General features: G+C 37.9%; 1 protein-coding gene across 9 annotated transcripts in view; it reads right to left on the bottom strand.

Annotated features, from left to right (window-relative positions):
• Positions 1-2,932: 2,932 nt before the first annotated feature.
• The window catches only part of LOC310714828 (metabotropic glutamate receptor 4-like), a 134,922-nt gene continuing 112,681 nt past the window's right edge, over positions 2,933-25,173 (bottom strand). Inside the window, exons 7-13 of one of the 9 annotated variants that reach the window (XR_014530147.1) lie at positions 21,579-21,779; positions 18,548-18,684; positions 17,454-18,389; positions 8,539-8,610; positions 6,005-6,254; positions 5,555-5,771; positions 2,933-4,685 (exon numbers count right to left, since the gene is read on the bottom strand). Coding sequence is in view for 6 of the 9 variants with exons in the window: in XM_083520768.1 (XP_083376894.1) it covers positions 5,716-5,771; positions 6,005-6,254; positions 8,539-8,610; positions 17,454-18,389; positions 18,548-18,684; positions 21,579-21,779 (1,652 nt within the window). In the remaining 3 variants the exon portion in view is untranslated. Of the gene's footprint in view, positions 5,772-6,004; positions 6,255-8,538; positions 8,611-17,453; positions 18,390-18,547; positions 18,685-21,578; positions 21,780-25,173 lie in introns of all 9 variants that reach the window. The other 8 variants (XR_014530148.1, XR_014530149.1, XM_083520768.1 and 5 more) reach the window with 8 other exon arrangements.

Here is a 25,173-nt window from a genome sequence, read left to right as displayed (position 1 = left end):
TTTCTAAGTTTCTTTGACTAACCCGTAACACTGTTGCCAAGAAAAATAAAAAAGCACGAGTTTTGGAAACCTGTCTGTGCTTATATGATTTGTGTTGCAACTGGAGTTAGCGCGCTCTATCTTTACATACTCTTCTATTATGTTTTTATACAAGATTTGTTATTTAGAAATGTATTTTCCAATTTAACAACATGAAACATAAAAACGGGGTGTCATTTTGAGGGTTGGAACGGATTAATGCCATTTTTAGTATTTTTAATATGGAAAACTGATTTGAGATATGAGCTCGCCCACGGAACGAATTAAACTCGTAGGTCAAGGTACCACTGTATTTCTCTCGGAAGTTTATCTTTTTTCATCGTCGTGCGCCACCGGTGGAAGTTTTTCTCCCGATGCCGTGCAGCTCAGAACACAGGTGAGGTGTGTTTTTTTCGTATCCGTTCGGAAATTTTAATGGTCTAATGTTATGTCGCTCGGTTTTTTGGCTTGAAGTTTGTGAAACCGGGAAAAACCCAGGAAAAATTCATAAATAAGCCGCTTCGTTGTTTAAGACGCAGGGGTTCAAAACGTGGGAAAAAAGTACCGGCTTATAGTCTGAAAAATACGGTAAATAAAGTATAACAAAGACACCAAAGAATAAAAATGGGAATTAAACAGAATTTACAGTAGTAAAATGTACAGTAGTAATTAAAATAATTACATGATATTGATTTTGTGTTTATTAACAGATTTTGTTGCTCTTTACTTATTTTTGTCTCTACCCAGAATAACCAAATCTTAACTAATTGAAACACCTAATATTTTACAAGTATTAGCTATTAGCTATTAGCCTCGGTCACATGTCTTACCTCAATCTGCTACCTTCTTAAAGGGGCTGCTCCGGCCGCTAACACATAATACATTACCGCTAAACTGAACCCCCCAAGCTAGCAAAATAAACAAAAAAACTACACAGTGGATTCATGTTTATTATATTTAGAAAATACCAGTCATATCATTTTATTTTGTTGTATTTATCCACCACACCTTAAAGGCCGGTCCGTGAAAAAATATTGGCTGATATTATATTAAATATTAGCAATTGGGAGCCACTGCTACATGATCACAAAGTTAGATTGGTCTGTATATAGCACTATTGTAGTCAGGTTCTGAATTTTGTGAGATATTCTCAGAAAAAAAGTATTTCCAAGGATTTGTTTTCAACAACCTCTTTTTATGCATTATTTCTGTTGCTTTTTCAATAGTAACGAATGGCAAAAGGATTTTCCGTGTGTGAAACCTCATATTTGTGCACCAGGGAAAAAGACCATGGTCAAAGGTAAAACCAGAGTTTTTGTGAACAAAGAGCAAATAGAAATAAATACGTTTTTCAAGATTTGTCCATTTCTTTTTAATTGTTTATACATCTAAATTAAGCAAGAAAATATTATTACTTAAACACATTTTTTTTGTTGGAAAAAAAAATTCTTTCTTTCTTTTGGACTGCATTCATTTGGCATCTGTCTACTGTTCTCCTTGGATTTTCCATCTACACCTTTAAGCGCATTCTGTGAGTATATAAGTGAGTATATAATTACAGATTGTAGTCTGTCTGTTGCTATGCATTTTTAATACATCAGCAATAAAAAGGGGCGACAATAAAACTAGTACTTACCAGACATATTTGGGAACATCCTCAACACAGCAATTACACTGACATGATGACAGTGTTTGTTCCACTGGTACAAAGGTATTAGATTCTATTATGATGCAGGGGTTTATATACATGGAGTGGATTTGCAGAAAATTTTATCAAACCTAATTTATTTTAGTAGTTTATTTTGTAGGTATGCAGTTACTATAATACTTTGATGCATTCTAATCTTTGTTTTGACCACATCCCATTTGCTGGGCAGATCATTTGGAAATGAAAAAATGAAAATTGCTGTATTACAGCAGAACCAGGTAAAGTACACCCCTTTTGAGGATTTCTAATAAAACAAATTTCAGGTTATGCAAATATTCTTGAACTAAAGTTGAACATTTCAATATTTAAATCACTATTTGATATGCAGTTTAAATATTTAAATCTGTTTACTGTCTATTTACTTACAAACTGCACTTTATCAGGAGAGACTAATGTCTACCTTTCTTGCCCACATAAACTGTTCTCAGAAAAGACCTCCATAACACTGAAGCAGGCACTATGAATCATCTTGAGGGTAGATCTACAAACAACCCTGTTACCCCAAGGCGTAGCAGATATCATCATGCTTGTGTTGTTCTGGTCCCTAGTGCCAAATTAACATACAAGTACCGTAACCTACCAGTTCCTGAACACAAGAGCCTCTAGAACGTTGGCCTTTGCCATTAAATGGAAGATTTTGCATATTGGCTATATCTTGCATAATGCCCAATTCTAAAGATAATAATTATTAATCAGGGACTGATAGACTTCTCAAATGTATATCTGGCAGCCATTTCTCTAGACCACTGCACACAATTGGCATTTTGCTGGTAATCACTAAAGCAAAAAAAAAAGTATATTCATTGTTATATCACCCAACTCTAGTAGACTGCAACCTTCAATATAAATTAAGCATTGCAGACCCCTGGTTTACTGCTCCTTTGCCATGCAGGAATGATATTCTCTAAGCAGAAACCCTAGACCCCCTGTTACCTATGGGTGTGGCTGTCAGGTATGAACACCTTTTTATTAAATTTTTATTAAGTGCAGTCCATTCACAGTGGAATACATCAAATATATCATACAGCACTGTATGACTCTGTCAGAAGGTCTTGAGATGTGTGAATTACTGTACTCAGATGACTCTTACTATCCTTAGTGTTAATATTATATATGTACATGTGAACCATAGTAAGATATTTATCTACTTACGACACCTGTGGGCCACAGAAAGTTTTAGAATTGTAGAGCCACCCAACATAGAGGTAACATCAGATATTTGCTCTTTATTTATGCACAATTATACATAGTTGCAATTAAACAATCAAATGTTTCAATACATTAGTGCACACACACGTACACACACAGATTAGTTCACAGTATAGTAACATATTTAAAAATGCTGTCAATCATTTGAAGAATGTTTGCTTTCCTATGCTTCAGTTTATTAGATGATTGTTGTTTTGAAATGGGTAAAGACATTTTTTTTTAATTATTGTAGCAAAGAAATAATAATATAGAAAAAGCACACTTAGGCTTTTGAGAATTTTGGACTCTAGGGATTACCCATTGGCCCCTGGATCCAAGGTTTTCTCCATAGGAAACTGCATCACTGCAATTTTGTGTTACCTATAAAAATATAATTATTAGTATTATAGGTCCTCACATCAAACATTATGCTCAGATGCCAGTTTATTGCACATAATTACTTTGTAGCTACAGTCATTGGTCATTTTATTCTGGAACATCTTCTACAAAGTTGCACTTTTAAGTTGCTTGCTGTAGCCTCTGTTCTTATAGACAACTGTTTACCCTAAATTGTTTATCAGTGGATTAGTAACCACCAGTAAGACCAAAGATTATTTGGTTGATGATGTGGTGTGAGTGTATATGGTGCTGCAGTGTTGCTATGATTCTTAAACACCTTGTTGTCACTGAAGAAATATTCAGCCAACAAAAGTTCTATAGTCAGAAACTGCCACAGAGGATGATTAGCCCACACCATATAGAGACTGGCAGTTTTGTTATAGTAAAAAAATTGCATGGCTAGAATTAATGATGGAATTACTACAGTCAATACACCTAATAACCTAGCAAGTGAGACTGTATGTCTGCCTGGACATGTGGACTTTTGTCAGGACATGGTCAAGAGATTTTATTTTCCAATAAGGCTCAAATTCCAAAGCATTGTAAAAAAAAAAAAAAAATTATAGCTTACTGTGACTTTATTTATTTTCAACCATATTAATAAGATTTAATTAAATAAATTTACCATAAGGCTGAGCCTACTGTAAATAAAGAAAATGGGTGTCTGACCAAGCTACTGTAGATCTGGGTAGTTCGATATGAAGATGCAGACTTGAAAAACACTCAGCGAAGAAAATGTCTTATGTCCGATGTTTGGAATGACTAATTTTTTCAACATAATACATTGTCCATACAGAATTTCAGAGCATTGTGTATTCATCAGGTCAAATTATTGTCTATTCTGAATAAGCAAACAGACATGTAAGAGTTTGAATACCAATTAGAACAGAGAAGCATTGCATACATATTTACTTTTACATTCTCTGTTTAACACATGCACCACTGTTCATAACAATTTTTAAGTCCTTTCCATTGGGTTTCTTGTTTTGATTGCACTGAAGCTCGTCTGTTCACTGAGGTCCATAGCAGTGACTTAGACTTGCTTTTTGTGCTTTTCTGTTGGGCAGATTCTTTGGGATCCCTTGGGATGACTGGTAGGTAGATCCTTTGGAATAACGAGATCAAGTTATGAGTCACATCCTGAGACATAAAGATGTCCCCTTAGGATCTTTATCTGGTCTTCACTGGAATATTTTAGTATACTGCCCAAGTTCTCTTCTGTAAGTTCACCTGTCTGAAAGAAACCATGAGAGTAGTCAACTGTAATGGCCTGACTTCCAGTCACAATAGTCTGATCGTTCTCAGTTGCAATCTGCCTTCTGTTACATTGTGTGGTTGCTGTAGCTGATGTATGTTTGTCTGGGGCTAAGTCCTGAAAGAGAGAGCACATGCCATGTTTCAAAATTTTCCTCCCAGCTGCTTGTAATTAACATCTGTTTCTTCATGTCTAAATGAAATCACAAGAGTAAACCAGATTGTTATTTCCCTAAATATGGAGCCCATAGTGCCTAACTCTCTCCACAGGCACAATTTAAATCTCTCTGCAGGATACAAACAGTGTGGTTGCATAATCATAAGTAATTTCTGCTGAATAAGCTAATATTTACCTTGTGCAAAGACTATCTACATTTTGCCCAGTTTTACTTTAGTGCCCAGTTTTACAAATGGTGAAAGATAAGTTTCAAGACTAAAGGGCCAACTAAATATAAAACAATTTACCTTGTAGTTGAATTTCTAGAATGAGATTAGGCAGCATTTTCAAACCGAAAATTTGGGAATAAAGTGATACTTGTTGCTGCAGTGACTTAATTGTATGTACTGCATAAGAGAATACAAGCAGAACTGCACCATATTTGAACATTTGTAGGCACTTTGGTTTCAGTGATTTCATCTTATGCTCCCACGTTTTGTTTATCATGTCCTGCTAGTCCATTTTAAACACATTATCAGCATTAACACAAACAGCATTACTATATCTTAACAATATGAAAAACACACTAGTCATGTAATGGACACACAGAGGATAAACAAGATGAAAACAGAGAGAACACATGCCTATTTTTTTTACTTGCATGCATTAGATGCATATACTGTTTGTTTACTGCCCTACTGTCTTGTGTCATACTTTTTAGCTGTATTGTAATTACAGCTGTCCCCTTGGAATGTATAAGGGTGTGAAAGTGTGTATATTTAAAGCCATGAATGTATAAGACTGGCAGTCCATACAGAGCATTTTCACACCTCAAGCCCAGTGTTCCCACAACCGCATCTGAAACCACCTCACCAGGATAAACTGGTTAATCACAAAGATGATGATGATCCAAGATAATTTGTTGAAAAAATGAATTGTCACTTATTGTTTCTTGTAAAACTCTGAATATTGCTTGCTATATTGCAGCAGGTCATTCTATAGATGGTATTTTACAATCTTGATCCATGTGCCCCTTTCTGCATGGCCCTGAGAGAGAATATTACATAGACTTAAAAACACCCTTTTATTTCATATTTACAAATATTTCATATCTGGTTGCTCAACTCAAAGTAGTTTAAATCAGGTACATTTTTATATACATGTATAAGTAAGAAAATTGTTTTAGTACTGCTCCACTTATTTTGACAGGCACAGAGCCTATGGATGAATAAATAAAAAAATGAGAACATGAAATGTAGAACACAAAAAGGGCTTCTCACCTTGAGTTTCCAGGTTCTCACACAGCTCAGTCTTGGCCTCTCCATTGGGTCTGAGGTTGGCCTTGGGGTTAAATTTGTTGGACATGGTGGCGGCAGTGACCACAGCCTTCAAGCTACGTGTGCTGCGCTTAGCCACATTCTGCTCAGGGTGGAGGAGTACCACGTAAACTTTGGGCATGTAGAGCAATCCCAGAGACACAGACGCACTCAGGCTGACTGAGATGGTAAGAGTGGTTGTCTGGATGTACATCTGCAAATAAACAATGACAAATGCGAAACATGAAAGAGTTACATATGGAACATGTATGAACATGCATGTTTTTATTATTACTATTACTGTTTCTGGGATAGGCTCCAAAACCTCAGTAATTCAGATCAGGATAAAGCAGTTAATTATTAGATATACCAAAGAAATCCTGAAGCCAGAAGTTTTTTTTTTTTCGTTTTTTGTTTTTATTACAGTCCACAGTACAGTCTAAATTCTTTGTCTAAGAAGATGGAGTAGGTGATGCTTCCTTCAATAATGATATTACAAATCGAGTTTGCCAGTAAAAAATAAGACCATTCTAGATTTATAATAATAACTAATTTAATTCAAAGACCTGACCTCTACTTGCTGCTAAGATTGAAATTCTTCAAGGAAGACAGAGTAGACCTAATTTTGTAAAGAAACCAAATAAAACCAAGCCTCTCCAAAAAAAACACACATAGGCTCTAAATGAATCAAATGCCTTTATTAATTTTAATTTTCTTTTCATTTTTATAGTGAGGGGTCATAGAAGAAACTGGGTTAGCCTAAACTTGCTTTTTTTACAGACTGCTGCTCCACCAGATGACAGATTGCAGCTACAAGATGATCCAAAGCCAATCATGAGATATAATAAAGTGGGACTTGCCTGATGCAATTCTAGTGAAACCTGGCCAGGGGATATCCTTATATTCTCAACAAACAACTTTAACTGCTTAATCTATTGCTAATTTTGCTTCAATGAATGGCAGGAATATAAAATGCCAATGATGAAAACATTTTCTTCGATAATACTCTTAGTCCATTACCTTTGGTCCTCTTCGGTCCTCTATATCTCTTAGTGAGTTCATATTCTCACATGGGTTTTCATACCACTGCTATGCAGATGACACTTGAAGCAATTTTATCCCAATGAAACTGAATTTCTGTTAATCTCAGGTGTTTCATTCCTATGCCAGTTTCTTGTTATCTCCATGAACAACACTCAGATCTCACATTCGATCACAATGCTTAACAATAGTGTGACTAAAGGCAATCAAATATACGGTTCTTTGCATACTGCTAATCTAACATGCAAATGCATTATTTTTACCTTTACAACATCAGAAGGGTTTGTTTATTTCTAGCCACACAGGCCACTCAGTTGATTGTTTGGTCCCTTGTCATCTCAAGACAGCACTACTGCAACTCGAGCCTGGCATCTTTGACCCTGATCAACATTCGACCTGATCCTTTCAACTAATCCAAAATGAAACTGCACAATTAAATCAAATTCAAATTAAATTATAATAATCTATTTTAATAAATGAAATTCAAATGACAGAAATGAAATCTGTATTTATCAGGCCTGATAAATGAGACCCAGTATCTGAACTGCACCCTTTTACATTAGTCTACAATATCACAAAAAACATGCAGAAATGTTGACCAAAATTAAATTATTAATTCTGAATTCAGAATAAATAACCCAAATCCACAGCATTGAAAAACAGAAAAGCACCAAAATCAAATAATCAACACATTCTTTGGGTTATTAAGAAGATTCCCTGCTAGAAAAATACTTTGATATAATTCCTTTATCCTTCCATTTATTTTAATTAAGTAGTTCTGAATATCTCTTTAAAATGCATGCAGAAATACAAAGCCTTGATAAAGTTTCAAAGACTGGGAAATATTAAAATAAATGTTTTTTGCCTTTCTTTTTTTGACCAAATATTGTAATTCTGCTTTACTGAAACTTACTGTTTATGAAGAGCTTCTTGAAGAGTAAGTTTATGGATAAAATTGTACCTCCTTATATAATGGCATATGACTGTTTGTATCTGCTTCACATCTGTGGGTAATTAGCAGTTGTATTTAGTTTCACCGTGCCCCACACTCATTGTTTCAGGTTTGTTTTTTCTTGGGTGGCATTGTTTCTTGTTCTCGCTCAGGTTAGGGATTTTCTTGTTCATGTCACGTTGTGTTTTTTTATTGTCACTGTTTGTGTATGATAGCACTGTAAAATAAAACCTCTGCCTCTGCGTCTGCTCCCACTTGTATTACAGAACACTGCCATAGATGAGCAACCTTAAAATGATTAATCATAGAAATTATAAAAATCATGTAGTTCATGATAATACAATCATAAGCTGTTTTTAGTGAATGATCAGGTAAGCAATGGTTGGGGAAGGCTTATCTACTGTAGCACCACTTGTTTTAATACTAGGTTCAACAAAAACATTATCTGTGTCCATGTAAAACAGGACCACTTTAAACTGACTGGTCTGACTACATAATTTTGTACCTTATTCATCTTCCTAGTCATGGTTACCATGGACCAGATCACTGGAAAACTGAGTGCAAAGCAGGGATTCACCTGGAATGAGAAGTCAGCTAATCATAGGGCAACAAACACACACACACACACACACACACACACACATACACACACACACACACACACACACACACACACACACACACACACACACACACACACACACACACACACACAACATTCAACCAACATAGGGTAATCCAAGCTCAGTGCTGAACCCCTGACCCTGGAGCTGTAAGACAACTGCAATGCCTGCTGCAGCTCTGTGTCACCTATCATTCTGAATTTAATTTAATAAAAATGAACAACTGCATTCAGAGAGCAGGCAAGTGAATGGGAACAGGGGACTAAAACAGGTTTTGCCCTCAGGGACTTTGTCCCAAGAGAGACTCTGACTCACTGCATTCACACTGCTCCACTTTATTTGTCCAATTCACAAAGCTACATGTAGATTAAGACTTTATCAATATTATATATTAAGAGGTATGTCATTTTCTATGCCCAAAGAACAAATCATGTTATTGTAGAAAATTGACCCATAATGAAATTGCACTTTCACTGTGTTATTAATGCAAAAGAACCATTATATTTGTGGTAGCACTCCATTTTTTAACCTGTCATTACTGAACACTAATATAAAGATGCCACCTTGTAGGTTATTACCTAAAAAGGCATATTACATAACGGCTGCAGTACAACTCACTGGCAATTCACATTGCATCACAATATTTCTGTAGTCCAGCATGACACGTTTGGGAAGCAAAAGTGATGACAGGAGTGAACAATACAGCAAAGTACAACACAATTTTAGACCCACAGAGAAAATGGTTACTCTAAGTGATGAGTCAAAGCATCAAGAATGCTATTCAAAGAGTCTTTCAGCCTTAAAACGCACCTGTATGTAAATAAGTGCTGTTGGCCTCCCCTTCAAGGAGACAACAATTATTCTGTCACCAGCACAATACACGATAATGCTCCAGCAAATGAACCATTTAGCACCAGTGTGACAGCCTACAATTCTCCCAGGTGAGCATGCATGCAAATAGCAGTCTGAGTGACGTGGGCGGCTTGCACTCGGACCTCAGTATCAAACTCCGCGCTTACAATACTTACCGGTAGATTAATGTAATATCTACCACTTCAGCAGAGGACACATCATTTTGTTCTCTCCTTTAGACCAGGAATTTCCCTTGCTGATTACACTTTAGAAATTGTACCAGACAAACTCCATTCAAACGATCCAGAAAACCCCTAGTGGCATTCATCACATTTACTTTGACACAAGCCATATGAGGTTGGCAGCCAGAATCCTGATAAGGCGTCTGGCAGTAAACAGGCGATGAGCGAACAGGTTGACAGATGAAGTAAATCACAAGCTAGAGGCAAGTGAAGCGTTTAATTGCTCTGAAAAAACAAGTCATCACTGACTCGTTGTGTTTTGTTGTACTTGTCAGCTCAACTGATTGTGAGACATTCTTGTTGTGATGTGTCAATCCTTATCACAAAGCATTATATTTTTTAAACATAGTACGGGAATTTTCACATTTTTCACAGTTGGGGCATTGCAAGTGTAAGACCCGGTGTAGACAATTCACTCGTCTTATATTTATTTAATATTGAACATGAGAGAAATTCAATAATTTATTTATAGACTATACAACTTTAGATAAATACATCATGTTGGATATACCACTGTTGAGCGATACTATTATATTTATTGATTTTTTTTATTTAAAAAAAACATTGTGTAGAAGTAATTACCAATTTAATTTTACACTTTGTTGGTTATGTGTTTAATTATTCAGTAATTACTAAAGTAATCTTGCACACATTTAAAGCAACATTAGTTCCCTAGTGAAAATTCCCTTTCATTTCCAATCATTCCCACACCATGTTTGAATCTTATATCCTCCTAAAAAGAACTTAATTAAATAGCATCAGAAACAATGGAGTGTGTGGGACTTATTTTGTGAACTTGGTCCCAATTAGTTAATTATGCAATCATGACTGCTTGAAACTCATCATGGTCTGGTTACTCAGAGTGTTAGTATAGTAATAGTCTAAATATGCATTGTTCTGTGTCCCAGGTTCGACTTAGCTTATCTTGGCTAAAAAAAGAATTCTCTGTGTAGCTTTCCTGAAGGTGACAATCACCTCTTCTTTTTTCTTCCTCAGTCCTTTTTTCTTTTTGGTGATTGGGTTGTTACAGAATACAAATTACCACATTATGTATTCAGAATAATTCAAAACTGATGAATCCTAATTCAGCTCACATTATACAAATACACAACTATAATCTGACAATTATTATACTTTGAAAATAAATATATAAAAATTATTTTTCAAATGCAGAACATTGTATTTAATATGCTTTTAATCTGCCCAGCTCTGGTACAGTGGATATGAAATTTTCACCTCTGTTGGAATTACAGGTTTTTGTGATGTAAACTAATGAATCTATAATAAGTAATGTCAGATCAATTTTTATGTCGGATCAAATAATGTGATAAAGTAGCTAACAAAATTCTAATGAAAAACAAATAGCTTTGGAAGCAGTGGTGGGCCATCTGGGCCAGCAAGGCCTTCTCTGCTGGCTTAAACACTATCACTGATTTACATACATATTTTATATAATTTTTTATTCATGAATATGTATTAAATTATCCCAATAGTCAGATCTATTCATTTGAAAGCTTTTCTTTCACTTGTGCTGCTTTCAGGAGTGGACTGTTTCTGTGGAGATTTCCTATCCCATCAGTTCTAGCCAATTTCAGCCATTATATCACGATGTCATGGTCAAAGAAATCTTCCTTGAGGCCTTCAGAATCAACAGTGCAGACACCTGTAGCATTAAGCCCATGTTGCTTAAAGCTGTTGTTTTAACCAAACAGATTCCGAGTTAGGATCATCAGGGCCATCTAGCAGGCAAACCGCATCTGTAGCAAATTGAACAAGCTCAAATATATTTGTGTAGAATTTGTGGCTGTTTTTTTATTCCTCCATGGTTGACAGGGTCACTAATATACTTACAAGACCAATCTTCAAGTCCAAGAAAAGTTGGACATCATGAGGAAAAGGCAACAAAACAGTTCAAAACAGTTGTTAAGCGTTTTTATAACCCATTTATACAGCAATTTTGCATTATCTTTCCTGCAAAATTTGCACAAAAACACACAATTTGTCTTAATTTAAAATCCCCAAGAAAACTCTATGGTATGGAAAGGAAATGCACAACAATGCACAGAAAATGCATTTTATGAGGTTAATATTGATGCTTCTGCTAGAGAGGATGTAAATTTAATGGCCATCTATCAGGGAAAGCCCTCTCCAAATCGTTCTACAGGTTATCAATAGCATTTTTTTTATGCTACAAATGGATAATTCTGAAATGTTGGCTTCCCCTCGGGAACTTGATCTGCATCAACAACGCTTTCGGAACGCCTCTGCCTGACCAAACTCAATAAGCGCTCTGTGTGTGTCTATTCTTCCCTCTTTTAGGTTTCACTATGGCAAGCCAAAGGTAAGAATGTTATGGAAAGAGGTAAGCAATCCTTTAGGCTAAGTGTGTTATTCCTTGCCTGCATGTCTGGGGGTGAAGCATGCTCGTTTCGAATTGTGCACACATGCTTAGGCGTACACTCCACTCCCGGAGTCTGGTCCTGCTTCTGCTGTGACAAAGCTGAGGGAGTGCAGTTATGGCCAATTCTCCGGGTCGAGGATATGCTTGCGAGATATGTCTATCCCGGTGCTGCATCATCCTTCCATTGTCTACCAAGCAGCTTCGGACCTCCTCGGTGGGCGCAGCCCCAGCCAGGTACGATTTCACATCAATAGGAGGGCTTAAACAAAAAAGTTCTGACAATTCTGGACCTCTGAGCGGTCCCAGCTTCTGCCCGGGAACGTAGCGGCTTTGGGGGGCCCGCTGCCTCACAGGGGGCCTCTAGAACAGCTTCAGGCATTGAGATGATGTTCTCACACACATGAAAGAGTTGGGGGTAAGTCTAAACGGCAAGAAAATTGTGTGTTCTCCTGTACTGAAGACCACCTATCTAGATATAGTGAGGGATTCAACCACAATGCGGGCACAGTTGTTTCCTGCTCAAATCAAGTCTATACTCTCAGCTGTCAAGAGAGTGAGAGCAGGCCAGTCACTCACTGTGAAGCAGTTTCAGAGACTGCTGGGTCTGATGGCAGCTGCATCAAATGTGGTAACTCTTGGCCTCCTGCACATGAGACCTCTGCAGTGGTGGATCAGGAACAGAGGGTCACTCCACATGATCAAGGTCATGCGGCAAGCCTTACGGGACTTAGACATGTGGAGGAAACCTGGGTTCCTGCCACAGGGCCCTGTGTTGGGAGCTTTCGAAAAGGTCTTTCGAAAGGGCCCCATCTCTTGTGGAACATCAACTGCCTGAAGATGCTGGCCACGCTTCTAGCATTGAACATTTCCTCTCAGACCTGAGGGGCCATCATGGCCATGGACAGCACATCTGTAGTCTCTTACATTAACCTGTGGGCCCAAGGGAAGCTGCTTACAGAGGGCATTATACATACCAGGGTGCCTAAACCAGGGAGCAGACGCCCTTTTAAGGCAAGGGCCGAGGCCCAGGAAATGGAGGCTCCCCCCAGAAGTGAGTGCAAATATGGAGGAAGTTTTATAGAGCATAAGTGGACCTGTTTGCGACTCGAGAGACTCGAGAATGGTTGGCCCTTCTTGAAATTATGGAGGCTATGGCTGTTCAGGGGAACAGCTTTTAGCCTCGGGTCTCTCAGCCGAGGTTGTAGAGACCATTCTCCAGTCCAGAGCTGGCTGTTCACTATATGGTGTGAGAAGCATCAGTTAGATCCAATTTACTACCCGGTTGGCCCAGTTCTGGAATTCCTTTAGGAACAGTTCACCAAAGGGTTGTCTCCTTCCACCCTACAGGCTTGTCTGTCTGCTATTGTGGCACATCATGCAGTCGCTAGGGAAAAATCCATTAGTGACTCGTTTCTTCCGTGGTACCCGAAGGCTGAGTCCTCAGGTGCAACCTAGAGTGCCTTTGTGGGATCTGGCAGTAATTCTGGAGGCCCTGTCCTAGCTTTCCTTCGAGCCTTTGCATGTGGAGGAAATCGACCAGCTGTTTGTCTGCTATGGTCCGTAAAGGAGGGGTCTTCCTGTGGACAAGCAGACCCTCAGCAGGTAGGTTGTGGATGCTATCTCCTCCTCTTATGAGTCTTCTGGTCTCCCTGCTCCTTTGGGGTCAGAGCTCACTCGACCCGGAGTGTGGCGGCCTCTAAGGCCTTTTTCTCTGGGGTTTCTCTTCAGGACATTTGAAATGCTGCGGGCAAAGTCATACAGCCTTGACCTTAGTGCCACTCCTGGCCCCTCAATCCTTTGACCTAGCTGTGCTCATCCACAGTAGGCAGGGATTTGCCAGTCTGGCTGTGTTGTATTCTCATTCCCAAAGCGTTGTTGACACAGCTCGAGTTCCCAAAAGGGGAGCGCCTCTAGGGTACATATGTAACCTAGAGAGTTTAGTTAAGTCAAGAGGCTTTTATTGTCATTTCTACCATACACAGTGGTACACAGTACACAGTGAAAATGAGAATCCTCCAGAACGCTGGTGCTACACTAAACAACATAGAGCTACAAAACACAACATAAAGCTACATAAAGTGCATCGAGTGCAACCTAGTGCAAGCAGTGCAGACAAAAAAACACTGCAGACAGACAACACAAGACAGTGTGGGACAGATACACATAACACAAAATAGCGCCGACCAGTAAACCTACTGTATACGCTGAATAAACAGTACATGAACAAGAGATATGTAAACAAACACAATGCAGTGCAAAAACACATAGGTAACCTGGACCTGATGAAGGTCAGAGGGGTACGGGAACATCTCTAGGTTACGAATGTAACCCTGTTTTCCCCGAGGAAACAAGACGCTGTGTCTCAGTGCCGCACTCCGTTCATCCCTGCAAGCGCTTCCTTCACTCTCCAGAAGCTAGCAATGTCTCCACCGAGCATGCTTCATAGCTTCCTGGTCACTTTGTCACCCTGTCGGTGACGTCACGCGGTTTCATTGGACAGATTGCACATGTGGTTCAGAGCGTGATCACGCAGAGGTGCGCCCAAAGCGTTTTTGCCTCTGGGAACCAGTTTTACATACATAACCTAGAGATGTTTCCTCTTTTAAAGCTATTCCATTTTATATCAAATTTTTCACTTTGATTTGAGTTACAATTTAGATTGTTACAGTTTTTTAAAACAGTTAATTGTTGTTATCTATGTTTCCATCTGTGGGATTGATTTTTTTTTGGTGGTAAGTTGTATGTGTAGTTTTGCCCAAACGTATATTAGAATTATGCAAAACACGGTCACATGCCTTATGGTAAGTTTTTTTTTCTTTTTTGCCCCAAAATGTGTGATTGCTTTTCTATGAAACTTTATTGGTTGCTATAACAAAAAGTTGAAAGAAAAAAAAACAAGATCATCTAACATGATTGATATTGGTTTGATTTATGTTTTATGAAAAAACCTACAATTAAAAAAGAAAGCTGCTTAAGTTCCTGTACAATAATGGATAACCTAAAACAAGCTGATAATTTTGTAGACTAAACAAAAGACTAAACTTTTTAAGTAAACACATAATACTCTTTCACTTCAATGTACTAAATCGTGATTTTTGTTCCCTTTTACAGCAATCACTATAAAACTCTTGGCTGCTCTGGTTTCTGTGACAGAGCATGTAATTGGAAGAATATGCCTAGTTAACCTGACTTGGACTGAACTGAATTAACTAGTTTTTGCATGACCTCAATGAACTAAATGAATTAAATAAACTGGTAACTGTTGGTCATGAATAAAACGATGAAATGGGCCATGAGTCGTTTCTGGAGTCATGTTAGAACGAGAAAGCAGCACTTTGGAGAAGTTTTACATCTGCACACAAAGCATAATACCAGTTTATGAATATGCAGTGATTGGTGATCTTGCACAATAAACATGATGTGGATTACATGACATAAATTTTTTATTTTTTTTTACTTACTGCAAAATTTTGTAGAGCTGATGGTTGTAAGTTATTTAAAAAAGTTTTTTATGTAAAAATATTTCAATAACTAGGAGTGTCATATCATAATTCTTTTAATTGTTTAAAACATTTAATAAAATTTTGCCTATGATTACAGTGTTAATAATTAACACTTAGTTTTATCTTTTACACTTTATAGGCTGATCCCTTACGAGGGAAATATCAAGGTCCGTGACGTCGGAGTGACGTGGGGCCGCCTTCCCGTGGGCTCACCACCTGCAGGAGGGACCGTAAGGGACGGTGCTGTGAGGATTGGGCAGCAGTCGAAGGCGGGGACCTGCTTAGACTGCTGCCCCCTGCGACCCGGATTACGGATAAGAGGGAGAAAATGAATGAAGGATGAATGACTTTATAGGCTGATATAGCACAAAAGAGAGTGCAGACTGGGAAGGAGCATATGATGGTTAGGATGTAATGAACGAATACGCCCCTTACTATGAACTTGAATGAAATTGGTAGAGCTACTGGTTTTGAACAAACTAAACAAGCTGGTAACTTATTATACTTAATAATAAATAAATAAGGATCTGAGGACTCACTGATGTCAGATAGGCTGATATTTGCACATGGTTTGTTCTGTTTGCTACACTTTCCACTAGAAGAAAGAGAAAGAAAAACATGCATTTGAGAAGTGAATAAGAAAAAGGCTAGAAAAAGACAAGCCTTATGTGTTATTGCTGTGTTGTTAAAAGCAATAACTGCTATACATTAATGTGTTGTTAATTGAATAGTGTGTTAAACATAAATGCGTAAAAATGACTGGTGGCTATTTTTCTTTTTTAGAATAACTGCAGCATTGAGAACTACTTTATGCAGGTATGCAATTTAAGTAACATTAAATTGTGACCACTCTCAAACTTCACATTAAATTATGGAAACAGTCATTGAATATATCAGTGAACAAATTTGAATGAATAATATTTGTGAACTGAATCATAAGATTTGCGTCACAGGGATGAATCTGAGATTTTGGACTGTTTTTTAGAAACAAGAGCATTAGTGAAGTCATTCACAGATGTTGGCTGAGAAGGCCTGCTGTATTCTGCATTACAATTTATCCAGAAGCTGTTGGGTAGGGATCAGGTCAGGTCTTTGTGCAGGCCATTCAAGTTCTTCCACAACAGCCCCGGCAAACTATGACTTAAAGAACCTTTCTTTGTGAAAAGTGGGCATGTTTGGGTCTGTTTGGTCCAGTATAGTGTATTTCTCTGACAAATGCCCTTCTGACCTTAACCTTTGCCCAATGCCTTGCTTCAAAAAGAGTTTCCATATTCTTTGAATTTTTTTTTCCAAACAAATTCTTTATAGCCACACATTGATTAATCTGTCCTGGCCTTGTTTTGACTTTGTGCATGTACTCAAATCTATGTATCCATTCAAAATTACATGAAATCTGATGACATCTGGTTGCACCAGAATCCATTTATAGGTATCCACACAACTCTGGTGAATAAATGTGCAATAAAGTAATTCATACATTCAGGTCTTTCATTTTTGTAAACACACACTCTCACACACACACACACACACACACACACACACACACACACACACACACACACACACACACACACACACACACACACACACACACACACACATACAAATATGTTTGAGTTTTGGGAGCCCTAGAGCTATTTCTTTAAGCCTAACCCTGAAAGATTTGTGTTTAAAATAAAGCTTATCAAAATATTAATCTGGCCAATTCACATTTCTGGAAACATTCAGTTAAATATCATATAATAAGCATTTCACAATCTGATGATGCATATTAGTGTCATTATTTCAGGCTGTCTTACCTTGTCCATTGATTGTGAAGTGCCAAAAAAGATAGGGATAAATGCAAGCCAGATGATGCAGGTGGTGTACATGGTGAAGCCAATAGGCTTTGCCTCGTTGAAGGTCTCAGGCACCCCACGTGTCTTAATGGCATAGACTGTACATGTGACCATTAACAGCATGCTGTATCCCAGCAGACAGATAAGTGACAAGTCTGAGATATCACACTTGAGGACACCTCGTGCCATCTCTGGGTTTGACATGCGTTGGTCTTCATAATCCACAAAAGACTGGGGAGGATCTATCACAAACCATATACACACCCCCAAGAGTTGTAGTGAGATCAGGATGAAGGTGATAACCAACTGGGAGGCTGGGCTTATAAATCGTGGGGCACTTACTGACATCTTCCCTTGTTCAAAAATACGGTAAATGCGGTTGGTCTTGGTAAGCAATGCAGCATAACTTATACTCATTCCAAGGCCCAAGAAAATGCGTCTGAATGAACAAATCCCAACATCTGGAGTGGCAATCATCAGGAAAGTGGTAACATAGCAAAGGAAAATGCCTGTCAGCAAGACATAGCTGAGTTCCCGTCCTGATGCCTTAACAATTGGTGTATCATTGTAGCGTATGAACGTGAGCACTACAAACAGTGTAGCCATGATTCCCAGGATAGCAAGAAAAACAGGTATAACCACCCAGGGTGAGTTCCACTCTAGCTTTATAACAGGGATGAGCTGGCAGGCTGTGTGGTTCTTGTTGGGGCGTAGGTCAAAGCGGCACATCTTGCAAGTGAATGGGTCCGCTTGGTACTGGTAGCCTTCGCAACGCTCACAGTGCCAACAGCAGGGAATACCTTTCACAATCTTTTTTCGCCAACCTGGTTTGCAGGGTTGGCTGCAGTTTGAGGAGGGCACCTGCTGCACACCACCAGACCACTGCATCATTGAGATCTGAGGCACAATACAAATTTTTTTTATATCAGGCAGAAGCATACTTTAAAAATACCAGTGAAAATTGACCTTTAGAAGACACCACTGATTTATAAATCATTGAAGGTTTCAGGGTTTAATATGGCATATGCTCAGGTTACACCCGAAGGGACACTTACGTTAAGGTTGAGCTTGTCAATCCAATTGCCAATGATTTTGTACTCAGCAGTTTTGTTGTTAATCTGGTACTGGAAGATATCGTAACGACCTGGGGAATCTCCATTCTCATTGAACTGCACTGGATTGCCAGCTGTGACTGAAGATAAGCGCATGGGGACAGATCGTTAATCACAAAATGCATTCCATCACTTGTATGAAAAGTATAGGCGGCTTTTTTTCCTTTTTTTTTTAAGTACACAATGATCAGTGTGCTAAATGCACAAGATATTACATTTCCTGAATAAATACCTGGTATAAGGTCCAATGTGCTCCAACAAAGGGACTGGTTGGAAACAATGTGAGGAACAAATTTTGGGGTATCACTTTAAAATCACCCAGTCTCTGATTTTGAGTTCCTTGCACAGCAATACCACAAGAAACAGTTTTGCTGTCACTTGATTGCTTTTTTAAATTCACAAATGAGCACAACATGGGTTCATAGAAAATCAGTGAAGATTATCACATAGGGTTAGTTTATGTACATAATTGTATCCTGATTTTTTTTGTGCTTGGTTGGAAAAGTTTTGATTCCTAATCCACAGTGTGAAGTCTGATGAGCCAACCCAGCTGGATTAATGGCTGAAAATATTTCTTAGCCAGAGTATGACAACAGCATACTGCACCACAAAAACCTACACATTGACTTAAAGGATTACTGGGATTTTGTGTAGGAGGAATATAACACTTCAAACACTGGTGTGCATAACTGCAGTGATTCGTACCTTGGGAATACATAATTAGTTAAGTGTATTACATGAAATGCTTTCTCAATCTGAATAAACAATTTATCAGTTCTATCATCATCAAAAGCTGCTAAGCAACTATTGCTGATAATATCATTTGATTTCCATTCAGAAACCACACAACAGATGACAGCAATTTTAGCTACAATTTCTCTTGAAGTCATCCTGTACTTCAAAACTGAACTTGAGCTTAAGGACATGAAATAGTCATGGGATGAGTCTGGGATGGGACACTAATTTTGAGGATTATACTGATCTTTGCATGGCATCTTGCAGTCCATGAAACAAGAGAGATTGTCTAATTCACAGTGAGCTCATCAGATGACAGATCTGACAGACAATTATACAGTACAGACCAAAAAAGGTGTGTCCAAACTTTTGGTCTGTAATGTATATGGAGCAAGTCCAGTGGCGGGCGATCAGGGCCAGCAAAGCCTTCTCTGCTGGCCTAAACACTATCAGAAGCACTGACCTACATTTATAACCTAAATTCTAATATTTGTTCCATGAAATTGTATTAATTTATTACCAACAGTTTATTCTCTAAATTTCGTAGCGTTTCTTTGGCTGCACTGCTTTCAGTGCGTGTATGTTGGATTTTTTTGTTTAATCAGATTTCAGCCTCTATGTGCTGCCATGTCAATCTAATCTGCCCAGGGCTTTCAAAGTCTGTACTGCTGGCTCTTTTACTGTAAAGAACATTATGAATGGGTCTGTTTTTTTAACCAGTCAGATTTAATTTTCGCCTCACAGGCTAGCTAGCTGGGCCAGAATAGCGTCAGCATTTTTCCATCCTCTGATTGGTTGGTCAGAGGGAAAATGTTACAGCCAAGTTTGACTGCCAAAACATGTGTGTAGCGCGCTGCACACATGAATACACCTGAGTTAGACTTTTTTATGCCTACGGAGGAAGAGAAATTGATTTTGGTCGGCCAACTCCGAAGCTAGCTAGCTTGTCTCAGCCTGGGAAAGGGTTTTTGTTCTCTACTTCCAGATCACTGAATACGAGCGGTACCACTGTCTTACAGCCTCTGAGGAGCGGTGCAAATTATGAGTCTGCATCTCTGGTGAGTAGGTTGAATTCTATTTACATTTTAATGATTTCATCATGTTATTAGACAAATATTGATTCTAAACTGCTTCGGATGATTTAGTTGGCACAGTTGCGGTGGTAGTGTAGAGGTTTGGAGTTGGTCTTAACTGGGTTTCTTGCTTTAGTAAAATGGTATTCACCCTACATATGTAAAATGCCTCTCTCTTTGTAATGCCACACATTGTTATAATGGGTTTTTGTGTAGTATTAATGGTTTCTATAATTGCAACGTGAAAGTGGTGGTATTAAGAGGTGGATTAAATCGGGTAAGTCCCCACTAAAGGCCCAGGTACAAAATGCACGGCCCACCACTGAGCAAGTCATATAGCTAATCTCAACATATAATATAATCATGTCAAATTAATATACAGGTTGAAAATATTTAAGGTGACTAGATTAGATACTTTAAGTTTGTGACCTGGCCAAAGTATTAGAGAATTAAGAAATGGCCCAAACATTTTCAATTGTGATTATTCAAAATTAATTTACAAATAATCACAGATTGACATGTAATACAATAACGAGAAATTTCCCTATCTGTGAGAAAATCACATTCTATTACAAATACCACAAAAGCCACCACTGAAATAAAAACAATAGAGTGTTCTCCAGCCCATGTGAGGGCTTAGCAGATTAGATACTGAGGAGTGCTTCATTTTGGACCTGTCTTATTGTGCCTCTTAACCACTCCCACTTCACTGCAAGTGGCACTCCATTCTCACCCCGTCACAATGAATTATAGGATATAAATGTCAGAGGCGAGCTGGCATCAATGCAGTCTCACCTGAGAAGAGCTTTACAAGCTACCACTTCTCAGTGCTAATAGTTTGGGACACACTCCAAGACTGCAGACCTTCACAGGAATATACAAAGTGAATCAGTTTAGTTAAAAAAAATAAAAATTATAATAAAAAAAAAAAAAAAAAAGCTGTAAAAGACAGAGAGAGAGAGAGAGAGAGAGAGAGAGAGAGAGAGAGAGAGAGAGAGAGAGAGAGAGAGAGAGAGAGAAGCTCTATACTACTAAAACCTTTTTCAAAACCAAAAAACCACATTCAAACCAAACATTGCTAGCCAATTTTGACCACTATATGGCTTGCATTCAGGAGTATCACCAAAGAAATGTCTAAAATCAATAAAAATAAGTAAGAGACTAACCTGTGGCGTTGACTTTGCGGATGTACTTTAGAAGGAGACTTCCATCGATAGGGTCCATTTTTGAGCAAAGTCCCACCTTTCCAGGACACAGGTCTCTGTGCATGTTATGGAGAGCATGTGCCATGGCATATACAGCATTGATCACAAACATCACTTTGCCCTCTTGCTCATATGCTGAATCTTTCCCAATCCTCTCTTGATCTGAAATTAATTAGAGAACAGCTTAAATTAATAGATGTTCACTGATGTATAATTAGCATTCACTTCAAAAGAAATTAAAGGAAAATGGCAAGTGGATATTTTGCTGGCATGGTTTGGGCCTCTCTTTCGCTTTCGAGATTCACTGGCTTACTGCAAGTCATTACAAAGTTCGGTCTGATCACCTTTATTCCATGGTGACATTTCTATCCTGATGGGAGTGGCCTCTTCCAGGATGACACTGTCCCTATTCACAGGGTACATGGGCTTTCTGAGTGAAAATGATGTAAATTGTAGGCTCTGTACTGTCATTTGTCCCATGCCTGCATATCTCTACCAGCCAGAGCAATTTATTTTCAAACAGAAACATGCCTTAGACTAAAACCAAGACATGACCAAGAGCCAAAGTGATTAGAATAATAAATTTGTTGAATTTTTTGTGCAAATTGCCAACACATAATGCACAAAAGTCAATTGTTAGTCTAAATGAAAGAGACTAATTTACTGTAATTACTTGGGAACTCAGACACACAATTCCCATCCTCATCTCCACTGTAAGTACTTGTTAAAGTAATTGCTACGGTGGATATAAAAAGGCTATACACTCCCCCTGTTAAAAGGCAATGTAAAAAAAGAAACCAAGTTACATCATATAATGACCTTTTTTCCAGCTTTAGCATGATGTAGATTTTAAAAAATTCAAATTAAAAATTAAATACATTTTAAAACTTTTATGGGGAGGGAGATTACAATAACCTGTTTACACAATCGTGCACACCTTGACACTGTTTTAAAAGACCCTTACCTTTTTAATAATAGACTCATTCTTTCAACTTTATTTGCAAATGTTATTCCACCCTTCTTGGCAGAAATGCTGTAAATTGATGAACATGTGAGCTCTCTTGATACCATTCTACAGGTTTTGGAAATAGCTTTATATTTGTGCTCTGACTGGATCATTGGAAATTGTTGATCTAGAATCATGATCATGGGCACCAGTCATGATTATCATTTTCAAAAAGTCGAAGTTGCAGAGAAGCATGGTTCTGGCATCACCATTCTTCTCAGTGTGCATGGTGTTCTTAGGGTATTAAGCTGTTAGGATTTTTCACTTAACATAACTTTTATAATTATGCCCAATAAGTAATATTTTAGTTTCATCAAAGCATAGCACAATTTGCCACAACATGTGGGGTGACTGTAGACATTTAATATAAAAGTCTAGGATTTTTCTTGAAAATGAGCTCCTGTCTAGCCCTAACCCATTTTAAGATATGTAAGATAGTTGTAGGCTACAGGGATCGACCTGTACTTGCATGATATTCCTGCAGCTCCTTTATTATTACCATAGGTCTCTATTGGTAGCCTCTTTGATAAGTTTCAACTTGTCATTTTGACAATTATGGAGAGACTTCTTGATCTTGATAATATCATTGACGTTTTCTATTTTCTCACTTTTCGATGATGACCTTCATAATAGTCGATGTTACATAAAATGTTTTTGACATTCTCTTCTGGCTGATACATTTCCACAATGAGATCTGATATATGCTTTATAAGATCTTTGGAGAACATGGCTTCAGCAGTCGAATGCAACCAAGATGCTAAGAAAAACCTACTGAAATAACTATCTCTTTATTTAATGTTAATCACTTTATTGATGACATGTCTATGATAATAATTTTTGTACAAGTTTGAATGTGGTTGGTGAATTCAGAGTGCAGCCACATGACCCATATAAAAAGGGTGTAAGTGTACTGCATCACCAAGCTGCAACTGCTGGGCCCTTGACCAAGGCTCTTAACCCACATATGCTCAGTTGTAAGTCGCTGTGTATAAGGGCGTCTGCCAAATGCCACAAATGTCAATGTCAATATTTAACACAAGTGGAACCTACCCTGTGTGCTACTAACAAAGTGGACACTGAGTGTATAGAATGTAAAAGTATTTGTTCACCTTAAAATATATTTTTTCATTTTATTTTTATTGGTTGCTCTATCACATTAAGGGTGGGAAAGTCTTTGACATGATTCAACATTTTAATCACAAATTTTACTTCTGTATAAGCTCTGTGACTATCTTCCTGTAAAGGTCAACCAGATTTACCATCACAGCCTGTTTAATTGAAAATTCAGAAAATTACCAACATTACAAAATGAGGATGCTTCTAATTCACTGGGTCAACATGAAGCATTTAGGAGTAAAATGAAAAACAAGTTGATAGCTTTAATTATCCACTCCAGTGCATATTATAATATTCTGAGTGAGTCTAATTAAACCATCTTTAATAAAATGTTGATACGTTTGACAAAAGCAAAGCACTGTCATTTCTAAACCCTTATAAGTGCTTTCCAAATCTGTAACATTTCTGATGACCCTACCAACATATCCTGGATGATGAATGGAACATGTCTGCATAAGGGTGGAAGCAAGATTAATTATCTCTATTCTTTCATAATTATACCAGACAGCTGTGCATTCATTTGGGTTGTGGTTAGCCAATGTCTTTTTTTTAAAGATGTTATTATTGGCTTTGAATGACTCCAATTATGATTATGTTTAAGCAAACTAAAGAAGGGCACATAATATGTCATGTGTGCAGATTTTCTTTATCCATACAGATACTAGCTAGATTAGTTTCATGCAGTGTAGCATTAGAATTGGATTTTCTCCACACATTGCAATTAAAATTGCAATGAGAACACTGACAAGACTTGGCAAAAATGCCAACTAAAAATACAACCAAGCTTCGAACTAAAAGGAAAATTCAGACTTGGTTGTCCAGCACACCCTACATGTTCAGTTAGATAAACCTCTGGAGAATTTGGAGGCCAAGTCAACACCATGAACTGTTTGTAATGTTTCTCAAACCATTGCTGAAAATGTTCTGCAGTGTGGCAAGACACATTATCCTTCTGAAAACGGCTACTGCCATTAGAAAATACTGTTGCAAAAAAGTTTATTTTCTGCAATGTAGGTAGGTGTTACATCTACAAGTAAAATCTACAAGAATCGCAGAACCCAATTTTTCCAGGCTAAGCATTTCCCAAGGTTTCCCCCTAAACATCATTCTGCCTTCAATGTCTATGGAACTGTCTCCAGTTTATAGGTTGTTCTACCTTGGGCCATTTTTTGTACATTCTAACTACTGCATTCTTGGAACACCGACAAGACCAGCTTTTTTTGGATGATCTGACAAAGTCATCCCAGTCATCACGATTTGGCCCTTTGCCAAAGTGACTCAGATCCTTGCACTTGCCCATTTTTTTCAACTTTCAACACATCAACTTTAAGAACTGACTGTCCACTCTAGGGCTAAAATGATTCCTCTATTAACTTAAGTAATTCGAATACAAAAATCATCAAGGCAAATTGCTTCATTTATTCTATTTAACTA

The sequence above is a fragment of the Silurus aristotelis genome (genome assembly GCF_946808225.1).
Source record: "Silurus aristotelis genome assembly, chromosome: 2".
Lineage (NCBI taxonomy): Eukaryota > Metazoa > Chordata > Actinopteri > Siluriformes > Siluridae > Silurus > Silurus aristotelis.
Note: the sequence above shows the minus strand (reverse complement) of the source record. Positions and strands in the feature narration are given on the sequence as shown.